Genomic DNA, 20,452 nt, shown 5'->3' with positions numbered 1-20,452 from the left:
CTAGTTACAAGTAACTAGTGCCCGTTGAAATGGAGACATTTGGGACATCACCCAATGAAGATGCAGCATACTAAGTTTCCCAAATGAGAGGGGGTAGCAGTAGAATTGGTGAAACTTTCATCCGTTTTTGTCTTTTGAGACTAATCTCAATGTGGGGCCTAGACTGTCATCCTGTCTGTCTGTTCAGGACCTAGCACATATTGGGTGCTTACTGCAATGCAAATAGTGCTGATATTCAAAGGGTGAGAAGCAGAATCATTTCCCATATGCACTTAGATCTCAAATGGATTCCTACTGGTTTATTTTCCCTAGTTCGATAGACTTCCATTGCTCTACAGAATGCTAGCCATTCATTTAAAAAAAAATGAAATTAAACCTACTGTTATAAAGTCACAAGTTATTTGATTCTTTGTCTTCTGTATAAAGAGTTTAAATTCACTATCTTTAAAAAAATATCTGGACCAAAGGAAAGATTTTCAAATATGTCTAAGGGATTTAGGAGCACAGGCACCATTGAGAAACATGCACTCCTAAGCCCCTTAGGTGTTCTTGAAAATCTTTTCCCCCCATTTCTTTGTTCAAATCAACTAACTACTTTTCTAGGTACCAATCCAGTGTATTATGCTCATGATAATTGTTTATTTATTCAATAGTAGTTCCTACAAACCACAATCCAGGCCCCACTGGGCTAGGCATTGCGCAGATAAGTAACAAAAAAGATAGGCCCTCTTGCAATCTGGATGTCGGACCTGATGTCAGAGGTGGACAAAACAGATATATGCTATTGGGAGGATGAGGTAATAGTAAATTGAAGTGCGTTCAGCAGAGAAGCAAAAGTCTCTGCTTGCCATGTGCCTGAGAAGTGCCAGAGAGGAGTGATTTGATGGTATCAGGGCAGAAGTAGTCAAACTTGTTGGAGTTTGATTTTTATCAGAGTTTTGTGAAATAAGCTACAGATACCACTTGTCCTCAGGAAATATTATGAGGAAGCCGGGCACTGACCCTTATACCTGCTCTGAGAATGGACACTTTCTTGAAATCCTCTGCTCCCAAAGGCTAACTGGTTGATAAAGAGTGTCATTGCCCAAACTGCAGAAGAGAACATTAAGCAGAGAGACCAATATTCCTCCTAATGATAATAGCAGGCTCTAAAGTTCAAGCTTGAGTGTGTCATGATATCTAAATGCACTAGCAGTATCGCAATCAGCATTGTCTGCAAACAGCTTTGGCCCTGATTGTGCCCTAGTGATGGAGTGGGGTAGGGCAGAGGTAAATGTGATGCAGAGTCCCATGGAAAGATAACACAGTGATCCATGACCCATCCTCCAAGGATGGATCGCTGCCTCCTTGGAAAGGCTCCTCAGCTGCCTTCACAGCCACCTCCTCCATTCTTCCCAGAGCCGACAAAGGGCTCTCTGTGGGTCCAGGGATCTGTGGGCTCACAGGGCAAGGGTAGGGTGATAAGGACTGTGTTTGGTGGAGGTTCCTGTAATCATGGCTCCATTACACCATGGCTAGGGAACGGTTCTGAGTCCTGGGCAAGTGTGAAGGCATAGGACTTCCATGCAGATTGCCTAGGCCTCTTGCTGTTGCTGTGAGATCTGCATGGATCTTGGGGGATCCTGGAGTTAATGGGTTGCCCCATTCTGTGTGGGGCCAGCCCCCGTGGAGCATCTCAGGAGCACCCGTCCCCCTTTGCTTTGCCCTGGGAGTGTTCCAGGGGAGAAGGGCGATCAGGCCCTATGTTTTGGGTGTAATATGCGCTGGCCCATGTGACGCAGAGGCACTGCTGCCCTGTCCGCACCACCATGGAGAAATTGGGAGCTAGCGAAAACGCTTCACTTGGGGAGCAAGGGCAGCACTGTGACAGTGTGATGTCCTAAAGCGTCCTCTGCCTGCCTGTCTCCTGGAGTACCTCCCACCCTCACTGACTTTCCCCAGAGGACTTCCTCAGGTACTGCACCTTTCATCCATGGCGGAGGCACAAACCACACCCCGTGGCTTAGGGGACCTGTCAGTCGCACATCAGCATTCAGGACAAAGTGTTCCCAAACACCAAAGTCCCAAATGCGCCTGTGAAACTATTCATCAGCCAGTCACAAATCATGAATAAGCCGGCGAACATCGTGATTGGTGAAAGAGAAAGTGGTGGTTACAGTGCCATGGTCAAGTCCTGTTAATAAGGGCCTGACCCAAATCAGTGGAAAGAACCACAGTAACTTAGCGGGCTTTGGCCTGGAGCCATAATTTGCAATTAAAAGGCTATAGCAGTGGTTTTTAACCTATGGTCCATAGACTATGTCTAAGATTTCCAAAGGGGTCCGGATCTCCATTCAAAATTTTTTAAGGATCTGCAAATGAAAAAAGGTTGACAACCAAATTGTACAGTATTCCTACTGATGTGAAAATGCACCTTGTGTTTCAATAGCTGTCCAGCAGAGGGAGAAGGTTGTCTTCCCTCTTGCAGGAGAATCCATCCGTTTCATTCCTGAAAGAGAAACCTAGGTGATCCAGGACAGGGTTTGATATTAGCTGAGCCTTTCCCCACCCATGGTGTTTTTGCACTGAAATGACCTTATTGGAACATTCAGGGTCCAGTGTTTGTGGGCTGTGCTTGGAATTATTTACAGGATGGATTTTAGGACTGAACTCAGTTCACGCAGAGGAGAGCTGCAGGCATGTTGAGGAAGTGGTTTTTGCTGGAGCTGTGGGTTCAGATGTGCTGCTGGGGCTCAGGAGCTTGTGGGAAGGTGCTGGTCTGGCCCACCGATGCCAGTCACTGGCTCAACTTAAAACTGGTGCTAGAGAAACTCTCCCTTCGGGGCCATGGTGCGACTGTGCTGGTGCCCTCAGCAAATCTGCTCATCGATTACAATGAGCCATCTTCCCCATTTACATTTGAGGTTCTCCCAGTGCCCTTTACTAAGGAGACCTTGGAGGCCACATTGGAGGACTTCCTGCGACTGTGGATCTATGAGCTACCCAATCTGTCCTACTGGGAGGGCATGCTGAAAATGAAAGAAAGCATGGCAGTCTTTACCGAGATGTCGAAGCAGACCTGTGACAGTGTTGTGCTGAACGCCACACTGATAGCAAAGCTACGGCAAGAGGGGTTTGATCTGCTAATCTCAGACCCTCTTGCTCCGGGCGGTGAGCTGGTAGCAGAGTTGCTTGAAATCCCGTTTGTCTATACTTTCCGGTTCTCTGAAGGGAACACAATGGAGCGGCTGTGTGGGGGGCTTCCAGCCCCTCCTTCCTACGTGCCAGCCAGTACGGGGGGACTGACGGACAGGATGTCCTTCATGGAGAGAATGCAAAACATGCTCTTTTATGCTTTTCAGGATGTTCTGTTTCACCAGGTTTTCTGGGGAGAATGGAGTCAGTACTACAGCGATGTTTTAGGTAAGGGTATGCTTGTTGGCTGTGATTGTACCTATACCATAACATCAAAAATGTAGGCCGCATTTTCCGAAAGGAAGACTGGTCCAGTGGGTAGGATGCTACCCTGGGACTCCAGACATCTCTGTTCAACTTCATGTCTTGCCACAAATTTCCTGGGTGACCTTGGGCAAGTCACATAGGGCTTGTCTGAATGCAAAAGTTGTACTGCTTTAGCTATACCACTGTAGTTAAAATGGTACCACCCCTGTAGTGTAGTGGGATATATAAAGGTGTTTATAGCAGCCTGGCTTTATCTCATGTGGAAAGGGGCATAAGCTATATGGGTACAAGGCACCTTTAAGTCAACATAACTGAATCTATGCTAGAGATTATACTGGTATAGCTATTTTGGTTTTAAAAAAAAACAAATCCAAAAAACACACCCCTCATGGAAATAATTGTACTGGTTTAACCTCCCCTTCCCCCTCACAAAAAAATCCTGTGTTTAGACAAGGCCTCGGTCTCTTTGTGACTCAGTTTCCCCATCTGTACATGGGGATACCAGCACTGCACTATCTCACAGGGACAAATACATTAAACACTGTGAGGTGCTCAAATACTAAGGTCATATAAATACTGTCATAGGCTGGGTTAAACCGTCTGGAAATGAGTGGGTGTAACAGCTGCTCCTCATTCTGGATAAATGTAAAAAAACTAGTTAAGCTTCTTTGTGGAACCAGAGAGCTGAAACGTTTGGGGCCTCTGCCTAAAACAAAGTCATCACATGCAAGGTTGGAGTAGGAGTTGTCATGTGACCCAAAATGCTCCTCTGTGATCTGATAACAATCTCGGAGGTGGGGGATGGATTGGATTGTGCCTGTGTGTGAGAGAAAAGCAGATTAAATACCGGAGAAGCTCAGAGAAAAGGATCAGCAAGCCAAGGAGACAGCTGAACAAGCACTGAGGAATGGCCCTGAGGGAAAAACGCCTCTATAGTGATGTTTTTGAGCAGAGTGCTGACTGAAAGACTTGGAACTGCAGGCAAAGACACTGCCCCCTGCTGTCTGATTCCTCCTGTGTTCAAGGAAACAGGACTTTGTGCGCTCTTTAAAGTAAACAGGATTGGTTCACAGAAATACCTGTCTCCTTTCTCAATTCCTCTTGCTAATGGATGCTATCACAGGACCCTGAACTTTGGCCAATGTTCAGGGCCAAAAATGGGATCCAGGTTTCAGAGGGAAAGCTTGTGAGTTGACCTTCCTGTTGAATGAAGATGGAACAAATAATGGAAGTGCTCAGAGAAATCAAAGATGGACAAAAGGAAGTAAAACAAGGCCCGAAACAATTGGAGACTTTGCAAAAGGAATTAAAGCAGCATCTTTCCCAGAATGGCCTGAGGGATGACGTGCAGGCTGAGGTGAAATCTCTGTTGGAATAGCAACTACAAAGAGCCCAGATGGTCTGGAGTTGCAACACTCCCCGTTTGCAATGGTAAGACAGATCAGTGAGGTGACAAGAAACCTGACTGCCAGGGCCCAGAAGGTTTTTCCATGAATTGGGGGAGATCAAGAAAGCTCTGGCCAATTGGGAACTTGCTAACAGAGATGAGCTGCAGCGAGGACTTAAGGAGCTGAGAAATCACCTGTAAAAGAAAGTCAAAGGGTCACAGACCACAGTGGAAGGTGGCTGCCTGGATGAGGAATTGAGCCAGCTAGAGGAGTCGGGTAATACCAGACATTTAATAATAAATGCCAAGAAAAGGTGTTTTACAAATTCAGGCTGTGGCAATTTCCTTTAAAGATGTGGCTCAGGTGAAGCAAATAACCACTGCAAACCAGTAGCTGAAGTCATAGGCGCCTCTGCAGAGCAGTAGGAGTGTCAGCTTGCCACATGCCTAAACAGTGCTAGAGAGGAGTTATTTGTTGGCATCAAGAGGTAGTTAAAACTGTGAGAGTTTGCTGGAGGGGGGAGGAGGCTTTTCTGTGAACAAACCACAGACATAGAATTTGCCCTCAGGGAAGATAATGAAGAAGCCAGATGTTTGCCATCTATCTGCTCTGAGAATGGGCACTTCAACAGAAAGAGAGGCTCCCAAAGGCTAATGGGTTGATCCAGAATCGGCATTCCCTGAATTGCTGAAGAGAACCCTAAGCAGAGAGGCCAGATTCCTACCCAACTTCCCCCCGAATGATAAAAACAGGGGCTAATGTTCAAACCAGCGAGTGTGTGATGGCTGCGCTGTGACCTATGAGCACTAGCCATGTCATGCTGGGCCTTGGATGCAAAAATCTCTGGCCTTGACTGTGCCCCAGGGATTCGTGAGTAGGGCAGGCTGGGCGGTAAGGGTGATGCAGAGTTTCCTGTGGAAAGACAATAGAGTGGTCCAGGCTGTACCATCGAAGGATGGATCGCTCCTTCTTCCTTGGAAAGAAACCTCAGCTACCTCCACAGCCACTTTCTCCACCCATTGCATAACAACAGTTGTCCTGCAGAGGGGAACGGTGCCTTCTCCTGTAGGAGAATCCTAGGAAATCCACGACAGGGTTTAGTATCTGCTGAGCCTTTCCCCACCCATATATGGTATTTTTGAAATGAAATTACCTTATCCTTGTATCAAGATTAACACATTCAGGATCCAATCTTTGTGGGCTGTGCTTGGAGTTGTTTACACTGAGGACTTTGGAACTGAACTTAGCTCAGACCAGAGCTGCAGGCGTGCAGCCATGATGCTGAAGAAGTGGCTTTTGCTGGTGCTGTGGGTTCAGATGTGCTGCTGGGGCTCAGGAGCCTGTGGGAAGGTGCTGGTCTGGCCCACTGATGCCAGTCACTGGCTCAATATAAAACTGGTGCTGGAGGACCTCTCCCTTCGGGGCCACGGTGTGACTGTGCTAGTGCCTTCAGCAAATCTGCTCATCGATCACAATGAGCCATCTTCCCCATTTACATTTGAGGTCCTCCCAGTGCCCTTTACTAAGGAGACCTTGGCGGCCGCATTGGAGGACTTCCTGCGACTGTGGATCTATGAGCTACCCAATCTGTCCTACTGGGAGAGCATGGAGAAAATGAAAGAAAGCATGGCAGTCTTTACTGAGATGTCGAAGCAGACCTGTGACAGTGTTGTGCTGAACGCCACACTGATAGCAAAGCTACGGCAAGCAAAGTTTGATATTCTAATCTCAGACCCTTTTTCTCCGGGGGGTGAGCTGGTAGCAGAGTTGCTTGAAATCCCGTTTGTCTATACTTTCCGGTTCTCTGATGGGAACACAGTGGAGCGGCTGTGTGGGGGGCTTCCAGCCCCTCCTTCCTACGTGCCAGCCAGTACGGGGGGACTGACGGACAGGATGTCCTTCATGGAGAAGATGACAAATTTGCTGCTTTATATTTACCATGATGTGTTTTTCTTGAATTTCTGGGCGGATGAGTGGAATCTGTATTATAGTGATGTCTTAGGTGAGACAGTCATTGGACAGACATGGCTTTTTGGCCCAGGCCAAGACTTTAAAAATCGGGGGCCTAAAGTTAGGAACTGAATTTAGGTGCCTAAGTGGCCTGATTTTTCAAGAGCGCTGAGCAATTTCTCTTCCAAAGCCTGACTTTTCACAGGGGCTGAGTGCCTGCAGTTCCCAATGACTTTGGCTGGAGTGGTTCAAGCTCAGTTCCATGGGAGCTGCTGGGTTCTTAGAAAATCAGGTCTCTAGTTTAGGTGCCTAAATAGGCACTGAAGGGCCTAATTTTTAGGCTCTCAATTTTGAAAGACAGGAACTCCTGTAGCTGAGGCTGGAATTGCTGGAGCCACTGCCCTGCTGCGGTCAGTCAAACTCCTCTCTGTTGTAATTTGATTTAAGGCAATGGAGTTATACTAGGGATAATTCTGTCCCATTATCAACAGCAGAGTCCCAGAGGCCTGGTAGCATTTTGAGCATCTCTGGACAGAATTTAAAATAGCCAAGGGTGCCCCAGTCATGTTTCTCACACAACCTCTAATAGTGTTACATTAATTGATATATGTCCCTGCTGTTCGGTGCAGGAAACAAATTATACAAATCCCGTGACTCTAGATTTTTCTCATAAAGCTCTCAGGGTTTTCTAAACAAGCCTGCTGGCAACTTTTATAAAGTCTTGTGCATTTTTCAGTGCTGAAAAGTGTGTGGTATTATCTCTTTCCCTTTATTACATGAATTCCATCATTTGAAATACAGTTGGAATTTTTTTCCTTATCCTCTGCAGTGAGGGCCAGATCAAAACCCATTGAAGTTAATGGAGTCTTTGTTTATATCAGTGGGCTTTGGATCAATGAATTTTATGCATCTATTTATGAATAAAGAAAGATAGAAGAAAACCCCCTATTCACTGTAATTCCCCCTTCGTCTCAAATTCCTTCGTATACCTCAAGCCACTCAAAGAAACTTGTTTCCTCTACTTGAATTTTCCCACACCATAGCATTAGTTTAACTTTAAAATGATGTAATTGACTCTTTCCCTAGTATGGAATGACACAGTCACTGCCATCATGCAATAGCGAAATGTTTAAAAGCTGCAATTCTTCACCAACACCCATGGAGTTTTCCTTAGCTCTGAAAAGGACACAATTTCAGGTTTAAAATCATGGGCCAGATTTCATTGGTCCTAAACTGGCATTGCACTATGCTGAGGGACTGACCCATATACCTTAAAAAAAAAATTTTCCTTCTGAGCCTTACAAATGAAGCCAGATGTTAATATTGAAAGAAATTTTAGGTGTAACTTTTTTTCACTGTTTGATCAATTTTTGCATTTCTCTGAGCTTGGATGATTAGGTTTTATAAAAGTTTCTAATCCGTTTCACTTCCTGGTCTTCCCATGTGAGCACAGGCCTGCAGGGACAGCGGAGGATTCTCTAAGGATAAGTTGTTTACATTTTAAATGAATTTTAACGTCATAGAAACACTTCTCTTGATCTTAGGTTTTTAGAAACCTGTGTTCACAAAGCCTTAAGCGTCGCCAAACGTGTCCTGAATGTGGGCACAGTCAGGGTCAGAGTTAAGCTCCCAGTTCAGTAAAGTATCCCTACTCAAGAAGGGTGTCTAAGCCTGCGCTTTAACTTGAAGTCAATGGGACCTAAGCATGTGCTTAAGTGCTTTCCTGAAGTGGGGCCTAAGATTGTGATGATAATATTAATTATCTTGTATGTTATAAGAATATTGTTTGTTTATTTTATGGGCACTGTAAGATGTGTGATCTTAAATACTCATTTCCGTGCTCGGAAGTGCCTGAGTTTTGTAACTGACATGGTCGGTAAGACGACTGTGTTCAGATAGCTACCTGAAGACTTGCTCCAGCAAAGACGAGGTATGTGCTGAACTTTAGCCATGTGATAGTTCCAATGCAGTCAGTGGGTAACATTTTCGAGCACAGTTAAGTCCCATTTTCGACAGTGACTAAGGAACAGATGGACGAAGGTAATGTAGGTGCCTAAGTAGGACTTAGACCAGCACCTATGTGAGTTTGTCTTTTTGCGTTTCAGTGGGAGTTAAGCACCTAACCTGCCTAGGCACAGCTATAAATTCCACACTGCCACCTATCTGCATCTTTAGGCACCGAACTATCTTTGAAAAGCTGACCCTAAGACACTTAGGGTATGCCTGCACTGCAGCGCCAGCTGACTGGGGCTCGCGGGGGCTGTTTCATTACGATGTAGATGTCCAGGCTCGGGCTGGAGCCTGGGCTCTAGGACCATGCCAGGGGGAAGCTTTTGAAATGTTTTGCACATTGAGACCACTTACTTGAGTAAAGTTGTATGTGCAGGCTCAAGGCCTGTATTGGCGAGGCGTCCGTGTGCAGCACAGCTTACCTTCCCCCTCAGCATCAGAAAAAAGTGATAAATGATCATAACAAATTATGTATCAGATAGAAGGCAGCCAATACCCTAACCCCTAGGCCAGAGGCCCTCCCAACCAAATCACTGACTCTCTCTGGGCCTTAGTTAACCCATCTGAAAAAGATAAGGCTACTAACAATGTTGTATATGTCTGCAGTGCTGTATCTGTAGATCTCAACACAATTTAAAGATGTGGGGAAGCATTGTTAGCCCAATATAACAAGTGGCCCAGCAAAATACAGACATGCTGTAGTCTGATGATGTGAGAGGTCTTTATAGTATTGTCAGCTATGGACTCTATTCTTAAACTGTGTCTGTGAAGAAATGAGAGCAAATGCCTATATGATTATCAGCTGCCCAGCAGGGGAGCAGTTTGCCGGTACTGCTGTCTAACTCATTGGCCCCTTTAGCAGAACGATCAGTCACCCAAGTCAGGCTTGGGTTCTTGCAGAGCCTTCCCTGCTTCCCCCTGCTCTTCTTCTCCAGTTAGGTATGTTGTGTTCTGCAATGAGGTCAGTTGCTTCGGGCAGGGACAGCCGTGGGCTGCCTGTGGGGATGTTTACTTTGGGCAGGGAGGAGGCGAAAGCGCCCCACAGGAATGTACAGTCAAAGCGCTGGGGAAGTGGCTTTCCCGGGCGCTGTGGGTTCAGACGTGCTGCTGGGTCTCCGGTTCCTGTGGGAAAGTGCTGACCTGGCCTACCAATAGCAGCCACTGGATAAGCTTAAAACTCTCCTTCAGGGGTAGCCACGCTGGTGCCTTCTGTGACTTTGCTCATCGGTTCCAAGCCCTCTTCCCCAGCTGACTTTTCCCCAGGGCCCTTTACCAAGGAGACACTGGTGGCTGCAAGGAGGACGTCCTGCATCTGTGGATATATGAGCTGCCCCTGGAAAGCCTCCTGAAAAGCCATGATGAAAGTCAGAGAGTTCGTAGCAATGGGCAAGCAGAGCTGTGACAGCATCAGGCTGACCCCCTGCTGTTGCAGGAAGCTGAGTTTGTTATTTTGCTCTCAGATCATTTTGCTTGAAATCCCTCGTCTATGCTTTGTGGCTCTCGGAGGGGAACACGGTGGAGCAGCTGTGCAGGAGCAATCCCAGCTCCTCCTTCATACATACCTACTGGCTAGGGGACTGACGGACAGGGTGTCTGTCCTTCATGGAGAGTCTGTAGAATGGTGTTTCACCTGTCCCATGATATGATGTCCCTGCAGTTGCAGGGGAACGACTGGGAGTCATTGAAGAGGCTTGTAACGTGTGGCCTCGGAAGAGATGACAGCTTCTTGGTGACCTATCAAGATACAGATGCTGGTTCTTCTGTTTTCCTCTGCCATGTGTAATCAGTTACGCCAGGCAGAGGGAGCCAGTCGTGTCCAAGGACTTCCTTCCAAAACCTCCCAGGCTGGAATTGCTACTACTGCTGTCAATTGTTCCAGCTTCTTTTACCTTCTAACAGTTCCTCTCCTCTTTCTCCCCAGCAGACTTTGTTCCCAGCGGTGAGGTGAGCCCCTTAGGCTACAGTTTCTAAGGGCAAAACTAAAATCCAAATGCCAAAGCCTGTAAGATGTAGGAGGAGAATAACCATTTACCTTCTTCTAGTACCTGGTACCCTTGTGGCTACGGATGTGCTTTCTAGTCTTTATAGAGTAGGAATCATTTTACCCTCCCACTGAACTGCAGCATTTGATAGTTTAGGAGAAGAAATGGCAGGACAACATTAAAATTATAGAGTTTAAGGCCAGAAGGAAGCACTAGATCATTCTAGCCTGACCTCCTCTGTGTCACTGGCCACCAGCACGCGCACACGAAACTCAGCGATGGAAATGAGACCGAAGTAGATGAGACTCACGGGACACTCGAGAAGCGGAGGGACCGAGACGCAGCAGTGCTCAAGGCCCCTGCAGTGGCAGGGAAATGATTCTCTGAGATAGACCCAGATAATCCTGGCAAGTGACCCACAGCCACACGCTGCAAAGGAAGGTTAAAACCCCCAAGGTCACTGCCAACCTGACCCCACAGAGGGCAGTCAGTGAGACCCTGAGCATGTTGAGCAAGAGCCAGCGAGCTGAGCATATGAGAGAGAGAGAGACTGCTTGATGCCACATCAGCGCCCTGGCCCTTCCTATCCAATGTCCCATCTCCCCTGATGCTTCAGAGGAAGGAGATTAAAAAATCCTCTCCGAATACACTGGGGTGTCCCTTCCTGACCCCTACTAGTGGCTGGTTGAAACCTTGAAGCATGAGCTTTAGGAACATAAGGCATAAACCAGAAGTGAGCCCAGGGCTCTTGAGCCCTGCCCCCTGCCATCACAAGCAACCATGTCAATACAATCGCATTCATAAATTTGTCCCACTCTCTCTCAAAATTAAAGTATTTGCCCCACAATTTCTGTTGGGAGGCTGTTGCAGAACCTCACCCCTCTGATGGTTAGAAACCTTCTAATTGACAGCCTGAATTAGTTTACAGCCACTTTTTATATCCACTTGTTCTTGTGCCAACATTGTTCTTTGGTTTTAAATAGCTCTTCACCCTCCCTGGTATTGTTTTTATGTTTTAATGATTTTATAGAAAGCAATCATGTTCCTTCCCAGCCTTCTTTTTCTGAAACTAAACCAGCCACCCTTTTCCAATCTCCTCTCATAAGATAAGCCTTCTAGTTCCCTGATCATTCTCATAGCTCTTCTCTGCACCTGTTTTAGATTAAGTTCATCTTTGTTGAACATGGGTGACCAGAACTGTACAGTGTATTCCAGATGAGGTCTTTCCAGTGCTTGTACACAGGCATTAATACCTCCTCCCTCTCCTGTATCTAATAGATGCTGCAGGGGGTGTTTGGGGGCACCGTTGAGAGCAGGATATGTAAGGAGTTCAGTCTGCTTTTTGGGGCATTTGTTTAGTCCTGGCCCAGAGGGAGGTCTCGCTTGGTGCCCTGTCAACACTGCTCTCCAGCATCCTGTTGTCCAGTACTAGCGTGGCTAAGCTCGGCTTGTGATGTCTGAAATGGGCTATAATGAGAAGGAGCCGCCGTATGGGACCTCAGTATCATTAGGAAGTGGCTGTGGGATGATCCAGGTTGGCCAGCGCTGGCAGCAGGTGTGTTTGGGAATGGCACATAAGAAGGCCAGGGATGTGCTCAAGTTGCTCCAGTTTACACAAGATGGCAGGGATGCTCTTCCACTTGCTCCATCAAAGCCTTGATTTGTTAATCTTCTGGACACATTGCCCAGCCTGCTTCTTTCTAGAGTGTTCAGCGAAGGGGTGAGAGTTAAAGGTAATGGTGGTTATAGGGGGAGCAAATGCTCTTATCCTGGGGAGCAAATGCTATGGTCTTTATCTTCTTTATCTGTGCTGGCAATTCCTTATGGCAGCACCAGTCACGGCTCCATAGGTAAGGCTGAATTGAGTTTGCACTTAAATCAGAGATTCATCCTCTTTGCTCCAGATGGAGGATATGGGATAGGTCTCTCAAGCTGAAGCAAATACTTTTTAGATCCAGAGGGAATTTGCTGACATATTATATGTAAACCTGGTAACATTTATAGGGCAGAATTATCAAAAGTGCCTAAAGGAGCTGGGTGTCTGACTTCTGTGGCAAATCAATGGGAGTAGGGACCCAACTGCCTTTGGGAAGAAGCACTTAGATGTTACGGGTGTGATTTTTTTCATAAGCAGTGTCTTGACATATGTCTACTCTGAGGGGAGTCAATGGTAAAACTCCCACAGCTGGGCCAACACTGAGCCCTTCTGAAACTCCCACTTCATAAATCAGTTAAGTACCAGATTTCTTAGGAGGAAGGTCCTTCCAAATGCGCTTTTTCATCCATGGTCCAAGGCTAATGGATAGCGACCCAGCTTTGTAATCACCTTAATTAACCTGTGAGATAAGGTGGGTGCGGGAATATCTTTTATTGCAGTGTTTCTCAACCTTTTTGATAGCAGGGACCGGCTTCCTATACTGTGTCAGGGAGATCTCAGGGACCAGTGCCCGTCCATGGACCGGTTGTTAAGAAACACTGCTTTATTGGACCAGTTTCTGTTGGTGAGAGAGACAAGCTTTCGAACCACATGACTCTTCTTCAGGTCTGGGAAACATACTCAGAATCAGTGTCACAGCTAAAAACAAGGTGGAACAGATTGTTATCATAAGTCATTAACACGTATTTCAAGGGACCATTCAAGCTGACATGTCTGGTTAACACCCCTCCAGTCACAGGGAGGAAAGGAAGGGGATGGCAGGAGTAAGCCATAAATCCAGATTCTCTACTCAGTGCACAACACTTTCTAAAGATGATCCTGGGAGCTTAAATTCATAACTTCACTAGACATTAAAAATCATGGACTGAGCAGAGACACTGGATTTATGGCTTATTATAGCAATCTATAACCCACTAACAACCTTCACTCCAGCTGTTTCTCCCCGCCCCCATGGTGCTCTCCCACCAACATAACGACCACCGCTCTTTGGGTGTGGTTTAATTATGTCAGCGTGAGAGAACAACTACATGGGAGATCTTACAGTGGCACAACTGCAACGAGTATAGACATAGCCTAAATCAACACAGAGAGGCACTTACGTTGGCGAGAGCCAAATTTAAGTGAAGACTCTTACACAGCTAGGTCGATGCAAGGCAGCTTACATCAGCCTAACCAGGTAGCATAGACCAGGCCTGAGTATGTTTACCAGAACTGAAGTAGAGCTCTGTGTAAGCTTGGAAGCTTGTCTCGCTCACCAACAGAAATTGGTGCAATACAAGATATTACCTCACCCACCTTGTCTCTCCAATATCCTGGGACTGACACAGCTACAATAACGCTGCATACTAACCAACCCGTGTGGTGATCAAAGTTTACTGTATCATATGTCATGCTGGCGTGGAAATGCTGTTAGTCAACCCTTCAGGTGCTGAACAGGGCAGGACATGGGGCTGCCTCATTGACGATCTTCCTAGATGTGATCAGTGATTGAGACTCTAGAGGGAGTTTCATATTATTGATCTGAGAGTAGCAGCTAGAGCAGGGGTGGCCAGCCAGTCAGAGACGAAGAGCCGCAAAGAGCCACGTTTACCTTTTCAGTTTCCCCTCCTCTCTTACCCTCCCCCAAAAATTCCCGCTGATCTGTCAATTTCAATTTCTGCCCCAGCTTGTCAATTTCACTTGTCAGTTTCCCCTCCTCTCTTACCCTCCTCCAAAAAGCTTGTCAATTTCAAAGAGCAAAGAGCCACATGCAAAGAGCCACCAGCTGCATTTGTAGACAAAAGAGCCACATGCGGCTTGCGAGCCACGGGTTGGCCACCCCTGAGCTAGAGTGTCCTTGTGCTAAGCGCTAGACAAACACATAATCTCTTCCCTGAAGAGTTTACACTCTGAGGCCTGGTCTAAACAGACAGTTGTAGCGATTCAGTTAAAGGTGTAATTTTATACCAATTTTGTTAAACCTCTGTAACTTTGTGAGGACACTTATATCAGTTCACTTCACCTATGTAAAGTACAGGCACCAGCAAACCTAATAGATCTGTCAAAAATGGGTTATAAGAAAGTCCAGATACAAAGTTGCACCATTTTGACTAACCCAATTTAAGGTAAACCCGTGCAGCTTGTGTGTGTAGATGTCAGACTGAAGGGTGAGAGGGGAAAGAGAGGTGAGGTCACATGCCCAAGGTTATGCAACAAGTCGGTAGCAGAGCTGTGGTAAAACCCAGGTCTCCTGCATCCCAGTTCTGTTCACTAGGCCACACGGCCACACAAGTGTCCTGGATTGCCAGTTCTGATATGTAGGGCTAGTATCTTTCAATTGACAATCAGCAAGATGGCTTCCTCATGCGGCTAATTTTAACTCCCTATCTTTTGCTGGCAGGAAGGCCCACGACGCTGTGTGAAACAATGGGCAAAGCAGAGATGTGGCTGATCCGAACGTACTGGGATTTTGAATTCCCTCGCCCTTTCCTGCCTAACTTTGAGTTTGTTGGGGGACTCCACTGCCAGCCTGCAAAGCCTTTACCTGAGGTATCTTAATACTCTCCCTTGACCTAGTCATCTGTCCACCAGAGCAATAACTGTTTGTTTCTCTGCTTTCCACAGACAGGGTAGGCCATATCCTGAGACGCTCACTGAGAACAATATCAGCTTTGGGCAAGAGAAATCTATTATGCGTCGCTGCAGGATGATGTTCCATTGCTGGTTGAAAATAAAGGGCCAGTTCTTGAGCTATGCTGATTTACACCAGCTCAGGATCTGGCCTATAGTCAATAACCTGTCTGCCTATTGGGGGGACAAAGTGGGGGAGGGAATATTTTTTTATTGGACCAACTTCTGTTGGTGAGAGAGAGATGAGCTTTCGAGCTTACGCAGAACTCTTCTTTGGGTCTGGAAAACATACTCAGAGTGTGGCAGCTAAGTACAAGGTGGAATGGATTGTTATCGTTCGTAGTTAACACGTATTTCAAGGGATCATTCAAGGTGAAGTGGCCCGTTAACATCTCTCCAGTGATAGGGAGGCAGAGGGGGATGAGCAGCTGGGTGGGCTGTTAGGGAGCTACAGATTGCTGTATTAAGCCGTAAATTCAGTGTCCTCTGTTCAATCCCTGATTTTTAGTGCATAGCAAAGTTATGAGTGTAAGCTTCTTTTGAAAGTGTTGTGCAGGTTTTCTTTGAGGATGAGGACTGATGGGTCAGATATGGAGTGATCGCTCTGTGGAAAGTGCTCACCCACAGGTGATAGGATATTTTTGTCCTATATCATTGGAGAGTGTTGTCCTGATGGTCTGGTTTCACCCACATAGTTGCTATTGGGGCATGTATTGCACTGGGCGGGGCATGCCATGTGTTGTCCTATTTACAACCTAGGGAGGTGGGCGGGTGAACTCTATGATGCTGTCAGCAAGCTACACTGAGGCCTGGTCTACACTGGAAAAATAAGTTGACCTCACCAGGACTGACCGAAGAGGGGCAGTGTGGTCTCTCCGTTCTGTGCCGGGAGCCCCACAGGCTCCCATGCTCCGGGCAGGCTGCCCCCCCGACTGCCCGTTCCTGCACTTCTCCCATCCTTGCTCCCAGCCGGGAGCTGGGGTCCAGCCGACCAGGGCTTTTTGCCCCACTCCCAGCTGGTTTTCTTGTCAATTTTCTTGTCGTCGAGGTGGTTTTATGATGTCGGCGTAGCAGGGGACTTACACGAATGTGTACATCTCCGCTGTTTTGTCAACAAAAGCTGGCTTTTGTCGACCAAACTATCTAGTGTAGACCAGCCCTTATACAGCCATCTACAGGCAGAGACACACCACACTGAGTGCCTTGCTTAGCCACTCATGAACCAACAATAGAGAGGCACCAGCCAATCATCCCTCTCCCAGTTTGTAAGAACTGCGCCAAAAGGAGTGTATTCCCCAAATTATATTAATAAGCCCGCTCCCTCCTCGTTGCGGGGAAGACATGCAACAGCTTTTGTCACGGAGCTAAGATTCCTAGACCCTCCAATTCAAGACCACGCTGGTTGAGATAAAACATTAAACAAGTTGATTAACTACAGGACAATAGACTAAGTGATTATATGTGGCAAATATAAAGAGATTAAAAGACACTACCAAATGAAATAAACATCAGATCGCAGTCTGAGTACTACACACTAATACCAGTGTTTGATTAGCAACGTCTACCCCTTGTTAGCTGGTGCAAGCAGTTTCTTAAACACAGATTGGGCAACTTTTCCTGCCTGGAACTCCCCTTTCGCCCTTTCAAAGTCTTTTTGTCTTCTAGCTAATCCTTCAGGTGTTGAGTTAGGGAGAGAGAGAAGCTAAGGGACAATGTTGTGCTGCTCTCACACCTGCTTCAGCTTGCTACTACTAGAACTGGCCAGGCATGTGACGTGGTGGCTGCTTCTCATTGGTCAAGCAACACCACTGTGAATGTGCTTCTACAGTGAAGCCTTGCTGTCAGCAATTCCCGGAAGTGGGATCTTTTCTTGAATGGGTGAGAGAGCCGTTGACGCTGTCTGGCCACTCCGTTGTTGTGCTGAAAAGACTGTTTGTGGGAGTTTCCCGCCTTGCGCCATGTTCTAGTAGCATTTACAACGATTTTTTATCACTTCCCATACTATGGTAGTACATACAATCTGACAGGATATTAATGTTTAGCAGATCCAGACTTTTAAAATAATACCACACTAGGCATACTTTGTACAGAACTTATCCTAATGTTATGACATTGGTGAGCATGGGGTTTATGGGGTTTTGGGGGGTCTTGTTTTCAGACACAGGGTGTCACAGTATTTACCCACCTTCCACGGCTCGCTACTCACCCAAGTGGAGACTACCACATCCATATGACTCTTTTTAGCAGCATAGCGTCGCACTGGCAGAGCCTTTCTCTGACACAGAAGACGACTCTGGCAGCAGGGGAAGCCTCTGGCAGGGTGGGAGGCTGCTGGGAGAGGCTTTTGCAGCGGGGAAAGGCTCTGGCGAGGCGAGGCAGCAGGGAGAGGCTGAGTCTTTCCTTGCTGCCTCCCCTCCACCAGCGCCTTTCACTGACTTATGCAGCTGCGCACCGCAGCCTGGTGTGCTTTTCACTGCAGTGTGTTGTGTGCACACTCTGTGCCGATGAAAGTGGTGTGTAGTATAGACATAGCCTGCGTCAGCTAGGACTGATGGACTGCTCTGGTTAGTTTTGTACGGCACCAGGCATGTGTCTGTACTTAACAGCTAACAAACAACGATAACGATAAAAGCTTTGTTAAACCAGCTACTCATGCAATCTTTTTTTTTTAAAAAAACCCTAGCCATTATGGCTGTGTCAGCTAGATTAAAAAACCCTCTGCTATAAGAAATCTTCTTCCATACCAGGTGCTTAGAGACCAGGATCAAATAACATTTTAATCTTCTCTTTGATAATCTTTACATTTACATAAACATATGCAGCTTACAATGTGTGTTTCTATTGAATGCCTTTCATAGTGTGCCATATATTGAAAACTGGGTTAGAATTTAAAGTGACAGCTTGTAATTTTAAGGGGTTTCTGGTCCTGCTTGCAGGCTAGGGGGGCTCAGTAGGGAAGCTGAGATCAGCAGTCAGTCTGCAAAAGACCCAGGCTAGGGCATGGTGGACTGAGTTGTGCCTTTCTCCCTTTGGATTTTTTGTGATAGATTTCTGGATTCTAAGGAAAAAGTAGTGTTATGTTTCCACATTTCAGGTTAGAGTATTGAGGTTTTGGGTCTGACTCGCTCTGTACGTGTGCTGTGAACTGCATGGGGTGGCTGCTTTCCAAAATTAAAAGGCTCTTGTCTCTCTTTAGGAAATGGAAGCGTTTGTCCAGAGTTCAGGGGAACATGGGATCGTGGTGTTTTCTCTGGGCTCAATGATTTACAACTTAACGGATGAGAAAAGTAACATGGTTGCCTGGGCACTCAGCCAGATTCCACAAAAGGTCAGTTTCTGTAAGTGAACTGCGTTCCTGCCAACAGGATCAGCAGCACTGCTGTAAAATCCCTGCTTCCCGCAGGCCACAGCTTTCAAACTTCATTGCCTAAAGGTAGGCTCTTTATTTCACCTAACTATAAGTAAATCTGATTTTTTTTCCCCTGCAGCTCCAATTGGAGTCAGTGGGTTTAGGACTTGCAAAGAAGCAGGTTTGAGTCCTGAGTGGCCATAGAAATTGAATTTATAATATTTCACTTGGACAAACCCACGTGGGGGTGAGTTCCATACCATAATGAGGCAGTGTGGCCTAGTGGATAGAGCACAGGACTGGGTTCTATTCCTGGCTTGTCCACTGGACTGCTGGGTGACCTTGAGCAAACCACTTCACCACCTTGTGCCTCATTTTCCCCATCTGGGAGATGGGGAGGATGATACCGATCTCAAAGTGCGTTGAGATCGACTACAGAAAAGTGCTGTGTACGAGAGATAATAAATAACACTTGATTATAAATGTGTGTATAAATAACTGAAGCAGGTCAAAAGAAGCCTCGCTAATCAACAACCTGATCCAAAGCCACTGAAAGCAGTGGAAAGATTCCCATGGACTTCAGTGAGCTTTGGACCAGGCCCCAAATGGCGCTGCAGTGCGGTGGGGCAGCTTGAACTACATTCATCTTCAAACGTTTTCCTTCAAGGTTCTTTGGAGGTACAAAGGAAAGAAGCCAGAAACATTAGGAGCCAACACTAGGATTTATGACTGGATACCCCAGAATGATCTGCTTGGTAAGATTGCCCGTTAGACACACAGGCTAATAGAATATCCAGTGCAGCACCTTAGAGGTCGCTTTGGAGTCCAGGGTATTTGGTGTGTTCGTTAGGCAGAGAGAGGTGCTTACTCAACCTCAATTCCACTCGCTGATGGTCGCAGAGGAAGGAGAGAATTCACAAAGGTACTGGGGTGCTTAACTCTCATTGATACCAATGGAAGTCAGAACCCTAAATACCTGTGTGGCGCTGGGCCTTAGTAAAGCTTAAGTAGTGAAGGCTTGTTCTAGCTCTGTATGGCCCAGGTTCAAAGCCCACCCTTGGTCCAAGTGCGCTCAGTTACACGATGGGGAACCGAGCTATGGAGAGAGTGCAACAGTGGGGGTCACGGGCAACAACCTTGGACTCAGTATGGATAAGTGGAGAGTCTTCCCTGTGGGCAGTGGGTGTAAACTTCATAGTTGGTTGTTTGGAAAGCTGTGAGCTCAGTGAGAGCACCTGTAAAGCACCATCTGGGTAGTAGCTTCGGGTCTGAAGTCCTGAAACCAGCCAGTGCTGTTCTCAGCTATATGGACCGCAGCTGCATGACTGTAAAACCAGGGAGGGTAACAGCATTGCTTTGTCTTGGTGCAACTGTCCTGGGAATAAATGAGAGTGTGTGGTTCCTGTGATTAAAAACTAGAGTGAATACAAAGAATGGCAACAGAAGTGATACAAAAACGGTAGGAATGGTAGTGAATGGGGCTCCTCAGTAACTGTTGTGTAGAAGGCAGCCATTGGCCCTTCTCTTTTTATTTGTATTTTATTAAGACTTTTTTTTTTTTTTTTAAAACAAAAATAAGGGAAGAACAGGGGAGTAAAAAGAACAAAGAAGTGAAGGAGTGGGCAGGGAGGGCAAGGAAAGGAGAGAGACATCTCAGTTTCCATCCACTGGGGATCAGTCAAAGGCTTCTAACAAATTAGACCAAGTATTTTCAAATTGGTAGAGATCCCTGTTCTCTGAAACAGCACCCGCTCTTTAACTGCCAGGTCAGCAGAGCCACCGAGTC

The 20,452-nt window shown here is 46.5% G+C and overlaps 1 protein-coding gene across 4 annotated transcripts in view; it reads left to right on the top strand.

Moving 5' to 3' along the window:
- Nucleotides 1-20,452, top strand: part of LOC137158919 (UDP-glucuronosyltransferase 2A2-like) — a 39,039-nt gene that overhangs the window by 13,380 nt on the left and 5,207 nt on the right. Inside the window, exons 1-5 of one of the 4 annotated variants that reach the window (XM_067556923.1) lie at nucleotides 2,644-3,395; nucleotides 6,180-6,831; nucleotides 15,088-15,236; nucleotides 18,514-18,645; nucleotides 19,334-19,421. In XM_067556923.1, coding sequence (XP_067413024.1) covers nucleotides 2,679-3,395; nucleotides 6,180-6,831; nucleotides 15,088-15,236; nucleotides 18,514-18,645; nucleotides 19,334-19,421 — 1,738 coding nt within the window. In that variant the 5' untranslated portion in view covers nucleotides 2,644-2,678. Of the gene's footprint in view, nucleotides 1-2,643; nucleotides 3,403-6,092; nucleotides 6,832-15,087; nucleotides 15,237-18,513; nucleotides 18,646-19,333; nucleotides 19,422-20,452 lie in introns of those variants that run through there. The other 3 variants (XM_067556921.1, XM_067556922.1, XM_067556924.1) reach the window with 3 other exon arrangements.

This window comes from Emydura macquarii, unplaced genomic scaffold (genome assembly GCF_026122565.2).
Source record: "Emydura macquarii macquarii isolate MOO-44397 ecotype Brisbane River unplaced genomic scaffold, CSIRO-AGI_Emac_v2 contig_1790, whole genome shotgun sequence".
Taxonomy (NCBI): Eukaryota; Metazoa; Chordata; order Testudines; family Chelidae; genus Emydura; species Emydura macquarii.
The sequence above is the reverse complement of the archived record's forward strand: the minus strand, read 5'-3'. Positions and strand labels throughout refer to the sequence as shown.